This window comes from Leuciscus leuciscus (genome assembly GCF_965113295.1).
Source record: "Leuciscus leuciscus genome assembly, chromosome: 7".
Classification (NCBI taxonomy): domain Eukaryota; kingdom Metazoa; phylum Chordata; class Actinopteri; order Cypriniformes; family Leuciscidae; genus Leuciscus; species Leuciscus leuciscus.
In genome coordinates, this window is record NC_138731.1 from 22,226,114 (window position 1) to 22,239,283 (window position 13,170).

Sequence of the window (13,170 nt, forward strand, 5' to 3'; positions counted from 1 at the left end):
TTTGCTGCTAAAGAAGCATTTCTTATTATCCATGTTGAAAACAGTTTTGCTGCTTAATATATTTGTGGATTTTTTTTCTCCAGGATTGTTTGGTGAATATTAAGTTAAAAAGATCAACATTTATAATGTTACAAAAGATTTATATTTCAAATAAATGCTGTTACTCCCACCTTTGATCAGTTTAATGCTTCTTGGATTTATAAAAGTATTTGGGCCAGATTTACTAAACAGGGCAATTAGCATGAGAGCACAATTACATAAAAGCGTTGATGGGAGTGGAAAGTTCTGCGCGTGATCTACTTATGACACACAAATTACAGAACACAGACGCAGCTGGATCATTTCCCTAATGACTAACGCAATTTACCAAGAGCAGCTCAAATTAGCGCAGAGTCGCAAACAAGCAAAGCGGGTGAAGTACTAACAACACAGGTGCAAAATGGGTTAAGACATGCTTTTTTTGAGCGATAGAAAATGGTGCAAATACCAGTAAATCGACTAGCGTAAACCTTAGTAAATCACCTTGCGTGATTCATTTAAATACTCTCCTCTCATAAATTTTGTGTCTGAAAGGGAAACTCCTACAAATGCATATACGATAAGCTCAGACGCAAAAATGAATGTCCACGCCTTTTTAGCGAAATTTTTTCACTGCTTGTCTTTAGTAAATCCTGACAGTATTATTTTTTTAACGGCAAAAGTGTTTGCGCTGGCGCAAGCTGTTAGTAAATCTAGCCCTTAATTTATTTCAAACTGTACATAGAATTGCTTAAATACAAATTTACATAATATATGATATTAGTACACAGAAAATGTGTACTATCCATTGATAAGATCATCGGTATATTTTGGACATGAAATATCCTTAAAATATCACATTTATTAATCAAATCTGGCTGTGACCATCAATTCACGTTGATTATAAATACCTGCTTGATTTACAGTGACAACTTTTCACAAAGCTTAGTTTGATCGCTGCTGAATGGTCATGTTCCTGTCCTGTTAGGGTGGACATCCATCGTAAGGAGAACGCGGGAGCGGCAGAGAAGCCCATCACCATCCACTCAACTCCTGAGGGCTGCTCCGCCGCGTGCCGTATGATCATGGACATCATGCAGAAAGAGGCTGATGACACAAAAGTGTAAGTCTGATTCTTCCGAAGTCTGCTTTTATTTTGCGGTGTTCTTTAAATGCATCTATGTAATTGTTAACTTGTGTTTTTGCTTCTGTAGAACTGAGGATATTCCTATGAAGATCCTGGCCCACAACAGTCTGGTTGGAAGACTGATCGGGAAGGAGGGCAGAAACCTGAAGAAGATTGAAGAAGAGACAGAGACCAAGATAACCATCTCCTCGTGAGTGTCTGTTACGTTTGATGGCTTTCAGCAGGTGAAAACAATGGAAGCTCATAATTATTTTGCTTTTGTGGCTGTTATTTTTAAATCTATTATGTTTTGTCTTTTTAAATCAAAGCTGTAGCTCTTGTTTTGATAGGTAATGCTGTTTTGTTGTCAAGATATTGATCATAACATGACCTGAACATGTGATGTGACCTTGTAATGGGCTGCTGAGTGCTAGGATGTGGTGCAGAGCATCAGTGTACAGGTGGTTTTAAGTATTTCCCAGAAATAAAGTGTGTGCTGGTCACACAGATCGCTTAGGAAGTGAGTCACCCAATTAAACCCTAACCAGCACTCCTGACGTCATTGCTTTGCTCTCCCTCTAAAAACAGCCTTATTTACTTATGCTCATCAATACAGATTCAAATAATTTGCTCTCTGCATAGAGTCCCACTTCCTTCCAGGTGGAATAAGAGAGGAATGCAATAGAATATTCAGCACAAGAACAACACAGCAACGATACAGTGCAAACATCTATGCACTGTGACATGACATCAAATTCTATGACATGGCGCAGATCTCTCGTATTCTGTGCTCCAGTTAACTCACGCTTTATGGTTAGAGTCCTTACCATATTTTGAAGATGTGGTTGTTGTGCTTACATTGTGCATTCAGCGAGATCAGACATTATACCTCTGTATAATAAATTATTATACACAATCAATTGAAATTAAATGGAAAATGTAATAATAATAATATTTTTTTAAATAAGCAAAGTAGCAGGGTAAAATTTTGTTTCTTTTTATGTTGCTATTGACATGTTGTTGATACGGTAATAATAATGATAATAATAAATATCCCCCTAAATATTTCCCCCTTTTTCAAATCAAGTAGTGACCAAACAATGAACTCTGGAAACACAGGGCTTAGATAACATGGAGAGCTAATAAGATAATTAAAAGATCAGGTGAACGGAATCATTAATCAAACACACTGGGAAACTAGGTCAAATGACAGGACATTCAGGCAAACAGGAACAAAACCAAAACACTATAGCAGTAAAAATGTCCATCTGAGGAGGAGGACGTGGAGCTGGAGAGGGGTGTAAACAAACAGAGACAGTCAATATAGTCCATGGGGTAGTGGAAGGGTGGGAGGAGCCAGGCAGGGACCCAGGAAACAGCCAGCACAATGACTTGGAATGGAATCACAGGAGAGAGGAGCCATGGTGGAGGCCTGGGAGGAGGGACCAGTGATGCAATCTCCTGTGACAGAGCCGGTCGTGGTGGAGACCCAGATGGAGCCGAGGAGACACGGAGTCAGGGTGACACCGCAGGTCTGGAGGGCCAAGGTGGAGCTGATGGCTCATGGGAGCGAGCAGAGGGGGGGGGCCCGAAACCACGGTGGAACCGGAGCGACCGGATATGGTGACGGATGAATGGTGACGTGTGGATGACAATGATCCCCTGGCGGCGATGACGGTGATAGGTCAATGGTGCGGACCTAGAGCCTGGCAGTGACGACAGCCCACTGTGGAGTCGAGGGAGGGAGGACGACATCTGGGGGACGACCGATGGAGGTCGGAGACCCTCCCCAGAGACCCTCCCCCCTACAGAAACCCACTGTAGCTGTAGGGGTGGACAGACAACAAGGAAGCCACAAGGCCGAGGGTCTCTGGTGGAGCCGAAGGTGGGAGGAGCCAAGGCGTGGCCAACAGGTTGACGGGCCAAGGTGGAGCGAAGGGATCCGAGGCAGAGCCACAGGATCCTCTTGCCCAGGCGAGGCTGGTGTTTGCACGACCTGAGGCTTCACGTCACATTAAGGTGTATCCAGAGAAGTCGCAAGGGCTGCAAGTATCCAGTAGAAGCGGGGCTGGAGGACTGGCTGAGCTCTGCGGTGATGGTGATGACAGGAAACTTGACGGGATCAATGTAGGTAAGACACAGTCCATTCAATTCTCAATGCTGTCTTTAAACAGCAATGATAAAGAAAAAACAGATAAATTACAGTCCATAACGATCTCAATGTCTTTAGGCAGCGATGATGTAGAGTACAATACCGGGTGGGATAGGTTTGGAAGCAATACCTCCGTACTGAGAACGATCAGGCAGTCCTCAGAGTCCACTTTTACTGGCATTCACTCTGCCACTGGTGTTGGGGCTCACACCCCTGGTCAGACTCACTCTGGGGCTCCTGTTCTGGGGTGATGGTCAGCGCTGTTCTCCTTTCCTCCGGCTCTGGCTCACTCACCACGGTAGATCTCCGTCTGCGGGGGATCACACAAATTTTCCGCGGTCAAAGGTGGTGAATCGGACTCTGGGTTCAGCTGTGTTCCGGATCGGGAGTAGACACTCTCTAGGTCTACTGGATGGTGGTAATTTGCCCTGATCCAGAACAATGACTTCAGGGTTTCGTTGTCGCAAGGGCAGGTGATGGCAAGACGACAAAAGTCAACTGAAAAGTCCAAAAAATTAAGGCTTTGGCAGGCTAAAGCAGTGAATTGAGCTGCACAGTCCATATTTAGTTGTGGTCCAGTCATCTGTTACACAAGGTTGAAAGAAGGACAAGAAGATGATGATGATCAAGTTTCAAAACTCTTTAATAATCCACTTAAAGGGCAATCCAAACAGGCAGGCGACCATAACACAACCTCTAACATAGACGTGACCGGACACCAGGGAACTGAAAAGACTGCAACTAAATACAAAGTAAATGAGGGTAATGATGATGAACACGTGACTGAAAATAAACCAAAAGTCCATGAAAACAGAAACTAACTGAGCATAACTGTGACATGAGCAATATATTTTTACAGCATTTATTAACCTTTGTAAATGTTAATAATTAAAAATACAATTGTTCATTGTTTGTTTGTCAGTTCATTAACTAATGTTAAGATACGATTTAATTCTAAAAATATATTAGTAAATGCAGAAATTAAGATTAAGAAATGCTTTAGAAGTATTTTTCATTGTTAGTTCATGTTAAATATTGTAGTTTATTAATGGTAACAAATGAAACCTTATTGTAAAATGTTACCATAATAATAATAATAATAGAAAAGATATTGACACATTCAGACTGAAGTAATATTTTTTTAAAACATTCTAATATTAACCAATAGAAATATGGTCACATCATATGCACAATATAATAATGAATCATTAAAAATGCCCTCAATTCAAACATTGCTCCAATCTGACAGGAGGAATTTGTGTGTTTCTTAAATATGTACCAGTAATTTTACTCTGCTTTTTCTCCTTCTTGGTCCATTCTTCCCACAGTTTACAGGATTTAACTATTTATAATCCAGAGAGAACCATTATAGTGAAAGGGAGTATCGAGGCCTGTTGTAGGGCTGAAGTGGAGATCACGAGGAAGCTGAGGGAAGCCTATGAGAATGACATTGCTGCTATTAACGTAAGTGTTTGCGGTTTTGATGACAGGATTTTCACACTTCATTTTAATCCACTGTCTTTGATGTTATACTCAATATGACATTTTTCAGATTTAACTTAAAGAAACACTGATATGTTCTACATAAAAATGCTGTTTATAATGTGTCAAACGTGGTCAGCCTTGAGTCAGAGTCCTGCAGTAGACGACAAGGCTTTTAGACTGTTTGCTTGTGTTCAGTTATTGACTGTGTTTATAGGAAACAGCCTTGAGTCAGTTCATCCCCTGCCGTGCATAAGGAGAACGCATCCTGTCAACAGCCATTCACGCAGACATGCACGCACATGTACACCATTCTCCCTGTTTACACACATGACGTCACTGCCTGTGCCTGGGGGAGCTGAAGCCATAGACAGAGCAAATACTGTAACAATAGCATCATCGTTCTAGTTTACACCGTCGCATTATCCGAGGACTCCTTTCATCTTTAGTGAGTCATTTATTTTGCGGTAGAGGCCTATATCAACTACACAGATCAAATTAATGCAGTTTCATTTATAGTCACACATTAGTCAGTCCTCAGTCAGGCATACGGTAAATTATTAATGCTTGGATCAAGTGTTTTTGCGACAGTTTCATGTGTAACTGTCTGTTAGTTGAACCGTGTAAACTTAATTCCGTTTTGAATGAAAGAGGCACAGCAGATGAATCAGACAGAAAATGAAAAATCAAGTATATATCTGTCAAGACTAAACAGCATACAAACTTATCTAAAAGCGCTTACCACATAAAATGATGCACCGGGTCGATGGAGCCACCTAGCGTGACAGGAACGATATTACAAGATTTTATAACAAATATTCACACTGTTAAGACTGTTCATACAGCTCAGAAATACATGGAAACTTAGAAATCTAATCTCAAATTAGAGTTATTATCAAGAAAAACATGATAGCTTGTGTTCATGACCTGAGTAATCATTCATAATCCATGATGTTATTTCTCTGTCTTGCAGCAACAAACCAACCTTATCCCCGGGTTAAGCCTGAGTGCACTGGGCATCTTTTCAACCGGTCTGTCAGTATTGCCACCAGCTGCTGGGCCCAGAGGCGTCCCACCCATACCCCCAACTGGCTACAACCCTTTTCTTGTGAGTGCAAACAAACCACAGTTTTATAACTACAACATATTTGGATGTTTCAGCCTCAGGAATGCATTACATTTAGCTAGGCAAAATTCAGATTTTAACAATTGGACTCACACCACAGAATGTTCAAAATTAAATTTGAATGGGAATAACAGGACAAATTTACTGAATTGTAATTCACAGAAATGCAATGTAGTCATACAAGGAATTTCATTATTACAACACACATTTTGTAACAAAATGTTAATAATTATATAATTAATTTGTACTAATTATTTATAATTATTTAAGTAATTAGACACTCATTAAGTTAAATTATCAAAATGGATCAAACATTAAAACAATACAAATTTGTGTAGGTTATACTTGAAAACAGTTGTTATAAATCTCATGAATTTCTGGAAATACCCTTATGTTGTGTATAATAATATTTTTTATGGGGAATTTATCCTGAAAAATTACATTTTTAAAAACGATTCTTGCAGAAACAACGAATTTCAGTCCATTAACATTCTTAAATTTTAAGGACTACATCATGTTTTCTACCTCAGTTCAATTTCAGCAATTAAAGACAGAATTCTAATCTAAATGGTGAACTATCCTGACATTTAGCCTCTCGATCACATTGTACACATCATCTCTTTCTCAGTGAGCACTCACCTTACAACGCATCTACTCATTGTTGAGTTGTGTAATCCTTCCGTTCGGTTAACGTGCTGCAGGATTCCCCTTCATATTTAGTGATGAGTCAGACAGAACAGCTTATGGCTCACGGATGAACTAATGAAGGTAGAATGAGTGTGTGGGTGTGTGAGAAGGCACTCATTGAATGAGTGTTAGCTGGTTTTTATCATCCTCAGTAGGACTGTAAAACTTGATTATTACAACAGTTTTTTTTTTTTTTGGTGCAGTTCTTTGCTTACGGTAAATCAAGCTCTCTACATAATATTACAAACTTTGGCATTTACTGTCAATAAGTAACAAAGCTTGCTTGCAAACTGTTGTTGAAAATCAAATGCTAGTAGAATGCTAGTATCCTCATCAGCCAGCTAGTTACTAGTTATGCTAGTAAGCCAGCTGTTCAGCCATTTCCTCTAAACCTTCATTACTAACTGAAATTAAAATGGAAATGTGAAATATTAACAAAACATCTCATTCAAAATGAGATATTAATAAAAACTGTAAGAGTATTTTAATGATAATAAAAAATATATAAAATACTAAATACAGTGGGCTCCACAAATATTAGCACCCTTGATAAATATGAGAAAAACTATGAAAATTAGTTTTTGCAATTTCTCCTTAGTCTTTTATTCAATCTAATCTTTTAATTAAAGTCACATTGTTGTAAGAAAACAATTCTTATCATAAAATAGATTTTTCCACAATTATTGGCACCCCTTCATTTAATACTTTGTGCAGCCTCCCTTTGCCAAGATAACAGCTCTGGATCTTTTCCTATAATGCTTAATAAGGTTGATGAACATATGACGAGAGATCTGAGACCATTCCTCCATACAGAATCTCTCCAGATCCTTCAGAATCAGAGGTCCATGCTTGTGGACTCTTTTCTTCATCTCATCCCACAGTTTTTTTTTATGGGGTTTGGATTTGAGTTGTGCTGTGGATCATTGTCATGCTGGAAGATCCAACCACAGCCCAGTTTAAGCTTCTTGACAGGGTCGATAAGGTGTTGATTTAATATCTGCTGGTACTTGGAGTTTTTGATACCGTATATCCTAACAAGTTGTCCAGGGTCTTTGGAAAGAAATTAGCATTAAAGATCCCCCCACTATACTTCACAGTGGGGATGAGGTACTTTTATAAATGGCTATGCTTCTGTCTATGTCAAACCCACCTCTGGTGTTTTTTATTTTATTTTAACCTCCCCAAACAAGTTGTGGTTAAATAGGTGAGGTCTGATCATAGTTTTGAAGACTTTCTGACCCCAAGACTCAACTAGCATAATGCAATTCTCCAAATCTTTACAATTTGTTACAAAACCTCTTCTAGGTAGATTGTTACCATCACCAGTTTATTTAAACTTCTTAATTATTGCCCAGATAGTGACAATTAAGTATTCTTATAACAATTAAACTGTGATGTTATAGCCATTTCATGAATTGTGCAGCTCAACAACCTTTTTGTCACAGATCATTACTGTATTCTCAGGTCTTTCCCATAGTGATGGATGACTATAGGAATTTGGCCTGTGTGTCACGTCATATTTAGAGCCAAGTGAAACAGGAAGTCATGATGACTTATCATTTAAGTGTTCCTGATCACTGAGGTGAACTTAAAAACATACCATATGAAGTGGAATATACTTCAGTTAGATTCTTACTCATTAGTTAGGGGCGCCAATAATTGTGGTATACATACATTTCAGAAAACAAATATGGTAAGACTTTTTTTCTTTCAACTATTTGACTTTAATTAAAGGTTAGGTTTTTGTGAAAATCTTGAATGAAAGACCAAGAGGAGAAATTGCAAAAACAAACTTTCACAGTCAGTTTTGCTTATTTTTATCATATATTTGCCAATATTTGTGAAGGCCACTGTAGGTTGCAGCTTTTAAAAGGGCCGATGTCTTTTTTAAAGATATAACTTATAAATGTATCATTTCAAAGTGTGGCTGGTGAATTTTCTTTTGTTTATTATTCATTCAGGTTTCTGAATGAGTGTTGGCAGTTCTTTTTTTTTTCTTCAGTTTCCAGTTATGGACTTAGTATTTCAGTATTTGCATGTGTAATAAAGGAGAGCCAGTGAAGTATTCTTGAGATGTAAACCATTTGTAAATTGACCTATCTCATCCGTTCCAGGGTCACTCATCACAGCTGGGTGGGCTGTACGGTGTTCCGCCTGCTAGTGCCGTCTCTCACCAGCACACAGTGAGTACTGGAACTGAAACTGTCCCGTAAAAAAGATAGTTCTGCTTCTAGATTATAACTGGTGAATAGTGTTCCAGCCACAAAAAAAAATACTGCCAACAAATTTTCTTTTTATAATTGCATATATTGATACTGTATCTAGAGAGTGGGGTGGCCAATATAATTCTGATATATAATGCAGATATATATTGTATTTTATGTGCAATACAATTTAATGATGGCAAATATGATGTCCCCAAAATGATTTAAATGATTATTTAAATAAACACCTATTTTACACAATATATACTCAAAATTCTCTGAAATACTTAAACGCAGAAAATGTTTCCTATCCATTGATGGTTTGTTAGTAGATTCTGTAACTGACACAAAATGGAGTGACTAAATCTGTTAGTGAACCAATTGAACAATGGACAGAGTTATCAGCTTTACTGTGATCCAGTGCAACAGCAATGTCTCATGTTATTTGAATAAATAACTTGGTAGTTATTCACCAAATAACAACCTCTTTCTCCATCCGACAGTACTAAGCACCACAAGCTAATGCTGTTAACTTATGAATGAAAAATCTCTGAGACCTCTTCAATGTATCACTGTCACCCATGCTAAGAGTCTGAACCATGAGTCATCGGTTTCGTACGGTTCACATTGGGGTGCCAGGCAGGTCAGGTCCTTTAGGCCATGTTTAAACCTGGTATTAAGATGCGTTTTGGTTGATCGGATCACAAGTAGACGAGAGACACTCTCCCGTTTACACCTGGTGTTTTAATCCGTCTCTTTTGTCCACTTTCACCACTTCTGTCCTGATTTCTTCTAGCAGAGGGTCTATGGGTGGGTAAATATATGGGTTTTTTTCAGATCTTTCGATCTAATGGACGAAATAATCACACGCAATTTATATTTGAACGCGGCCAGAGACGACGGAAAAACAAACGGAGAGCAGCTTTCGTTTCTGTACTGACAACCGCAAGACCATGCTGAACGCGAGTGTTTGTTAGAAAATCAGGAATGCCGAGAGAACATTGCTTGGTACGTTTTTCGTCATCAAACTAAAGTTAGGTCTTCAGGCGAAAAAGTTTGAATCCTGTCTGTCTGGCTCTTCCCATAATGTTTATGCATCAGGTCAGTAGGCGGAGAGTAGGTGGTCTTTTGTGGCTGTTCGACCACAACAGTGTTTACTCTACGAAAGCAATCCGGTCAAATGCTTTTTCGACTACCTCTGGAAGTGGTCGAAAGTGAACAAGCTCTAAATGTTTTAGACCCTGTTTACACCTGTATTTAGAGTTGTCCACTTGTGATCCGATCGACCAAAACACATCTTAATACCAGGTGTAAAAAGGGCTTTAGAAACAGATAAGTGGTTTGTGTTCTCACTTTCGTGATAAATGGAGAATTCAGGGCTCAACCTCCAGCCTGTGCTGAACTGAGCAGTATCAGGTACAGTTCAGTAACTGCAGTAAACAGACACATGGACATTTTTACGAATCACTTTTGTAAAAGGATCACATACTCGGGTGGATTTTAGAGGAATCCCTGATTTACAGCATCAAATTGAATTAGAGGTGTAATATTTTGCATGTTTCTTCTGCCTTCTCCACTGCAGGCTCCTGAACAGGAGGTGGTCTACCTCTTTATCCCAACTCAGGCTGTCGGTGCTATTATTGGCAAGAAGGGTCAACATATTAAACAACTGGCACGATTCGCAGGAGCCTCTATTAAGGTAGGAGTTCCTGCCTACTGAAATGCCTGCGCTGTCATGTCACATCTGCAAAATGAAGGTTCTTTGTATGTTTTTGTTACGCAGAGCACAATTATCCATCTAGTTTTCTGTGTCCCATTGCTGAGATCCTTGATTTGAATCTAACAAGATTTGGCCTAGTGCCTAGTGTGGGTGAGCCAATCATCTGTAACCTCCTAACTGTTGATTCAGCCAGTCCTGTAGGAAGCTGGGTAATCAGTAGGGTTCCGCAACCTCATATTTCAGTATGTGTTTGTGCCTCGGTTCATTTCATGTCGAATGGCATGTAAACTATTACACTACCGTTCTAAAGTTTGGGGTTGGTAAGATTTTAAAAAGTTTTTGAAAGAAGTCTCTTATGCTCACCAAGGCTGCATTAATTTGATCAACAATACTTAAAGTAATTCTTAATATCATTGAAACAGTGTACACAGTACACTGTCAGTGACCTTTGACAGTAGCAACAGAACTGTTTATAGATGTTTATAGACTTTTCACAAAGTGTGAATTGTTGTATGTAATTTTACAGTGTGGTGCATTTTACTGCAGCATATGGTTTAATGACATCAAATATTTTACCAAACTGAATTCTTGACCACAGAGTCATAATACAAACCGAACATGGATAAATTGAAACTTTATACCTCTATTAATTTGGAAAAGATCCCTCTGGTGGTTGTGTGATGTGACTTCAAGAGAAAGACCTGAATGAACGGTTTACACTTCAGATGTAGCTCTAGAAATAAAATGAATATTCTTTAAAGCAAATTAATCTATGTCAACAGCATTTGTGGCATGTTGTTGATTATCTCAGAAAATATTGTTGATTCATATCTTGAATTAATATCTTGAACAAAAAGATGTGTACAGAAATACACTCATAGTGGAACTCTCCTCTGAGCTCATCTGTTGAAGGTATGTTGTTCTTGTTCCTGTTGTTGTTCATGTTCAGATCGCACCTGCAGAGAGTCCTGACGTCACTCAGAGGATGGTCATCATCACTGGCCCACCAGAAGCTCAGTTTAAGGTAAAGGAATGTAATACATACTTAAAAGCCCAGTACAGTTTGTTACATTCAGTCTAGGTGCAATTGAATGAATGAATGAATGATTGAAAATGTGAGTTTGGTCCCAAAAGTAAATGACGGTTGATAAGAAATGTAAAGGCCTTTAGCACTGCTGTACCCTATCATGCCCCTGAAAAATGAACAGTGTCTTTGCTTCTGCATTTCAGGCCCAGGGCAGGATATTTGGGAAGCTGAAAGAAGAGAATTTCTTTACTGCAAAAGAGGAAGTGAAGCTGGAGACACATATAAAAGTGCCCTCTTCAGCAGCTGGGAGGGTCATCGGGAAAGGCGGCAAAACGGTGAGAATACAGTGAAATATAAAGGTATTAAGTAAGATCAGAAACTTTCAGTGATGCGCCATATAAAACAGTAGGACTCCTTCATGTATCAGGATTGTGTTCTGTTCAGTGTGTTTTAGATCTGTTTTCCTGTGACCTAGTTTCTCAGTCTGTGTCAGTTTCATTCTGTTCACCTGGGGCCGGTTGTATAAACATAGCCCTTATGTTGACTGTGTCTTAAATACTAGTATGACCAACAAGTGTTGAGTCAACTGGCAATCAGTCTTACTTTCTAGTATCAAATTAGACCAATCTACGTTTTTATATAACTGTTGCGGCAAACCGCCTGTCACCCCGCATTCCCTCATTAGTACCAGGTGAAACTAATCTGCAATCCGTTGCGTGTGCCCAGGCCGGATAAGGCAACGCACCGTTGCTATTGTTTGTGTGCACCGGGAGCTGAGGCTACGGCAGACAGCAGCGCTGGTTCGAGTATTAGAGCTTGATGTCTGTTTTAAACACTGTGCGGGATCGGGTACTCACCAAAGAACTCTGAAGTGACAGCCGGTAAGCTCTGAAGCTCTGCTGGTTAAGATACGCATTACTTTGTCATGCTTGCTAGTTGCTGTTATAATAATAATGTGAACGAATATAGCGTTCAATGACGTTCTGTAAATCGCGCCATTGTTCTTAAGTAGCGTATTTTTATCTTATAAGGTGTTTATTGGTGTAGTGTGTTGAAATATGCCTAGTCGTATATATGTTTATACTTCGTTTAACAATTAGAGTTTTTTACATTTATTTAAATTTAATTTACTTAGTTTGCCTAATTTGCTTGGTTTAATTTGGTAACTCATGATTTGGACAGCTGTTTAAATACTTCAGATACTATGAAATACTGCTTAAAACCTGTTTGATATAAATAAAAATAATGACTTAAGTGATTTGACTATATAATTAAAAATAGATTGTTTAATTATTAAAATAGCAATTAATTTATAAATATGGTTAAAAGCATAGGTTGTTTCATAGCCTTTTGGTTAAAATCCAGTCAATTAAATTATACAAATGCATTTATTTTGTACTTTAAATGTAAAATAATTTATTGTTATTGGGCTGTATAACATTTACCAGCTTTAACTGAATGTGTAATATTACCAACTCAGACCTATGTGAAATATATTTTAGGCTTGGTAAAATATTCATGTTTTAAATGGTTCTTTAACTTAAGGTACTGATGTATTTGATGTAGTTCTGTGCAAAAGTTAAAATTAAGTCATGTTAAACCTGCCAATGTATGCACTTTATTGGGTT

The 13,170-nt window shown here is 38.5% G+C and overlaps 1 protein-coding gene across 2 annotated transcripts in view; it reads left to right on the forward strand.

Annotated features, from left to right (window-relative positions):
• igf2bp2a (insulin-like growth factor 2 mRNA binding protein 2a) overlaps positions 1 to 13,170 on the forward strand; it is a 69,291-nt gene that overhangs the window by 42,946 nt on the left and 13,175 nt on the right. For both annotated transcript variants that reach the window (XM_082175673.1, XM_082175674.1), the window contains exons 7-14: positions 1,007 to 1,141; positions 1,233 to 1,355; positions 4,625 to 4,760; positions 5,752 to 5,886; positions 8,706 to 8,774; positions 10,378 to 10,494; positions 11,465 to 11,539; positions 11,746 to 11,877. In XM_082175673.1, coding sequence (XP_082031799.1) covers positions 1,007 to 1,141; positions 1,233 to 1,355; positions 4,625 to 4,760; positions 5,752 to 5,886; positions 8,706 to 8,774; positions 10,378 to 10,494; positions 11,465 to 11,539; positions 11,746 to 11,877 — 922 coding nt within the window. The remainder of the gene's footprint in view (positions 1 to 1,006; positions 1,142 to 1,232; positions 1,356 to 4,624; positions 4,761 to 5,751; positions 5,887 to 8,705; positions 8,775 to 10,377; positions 10,495 to 11,464; positions 11,540 to 11,745; positions 11,878 to 13,170) is intronic.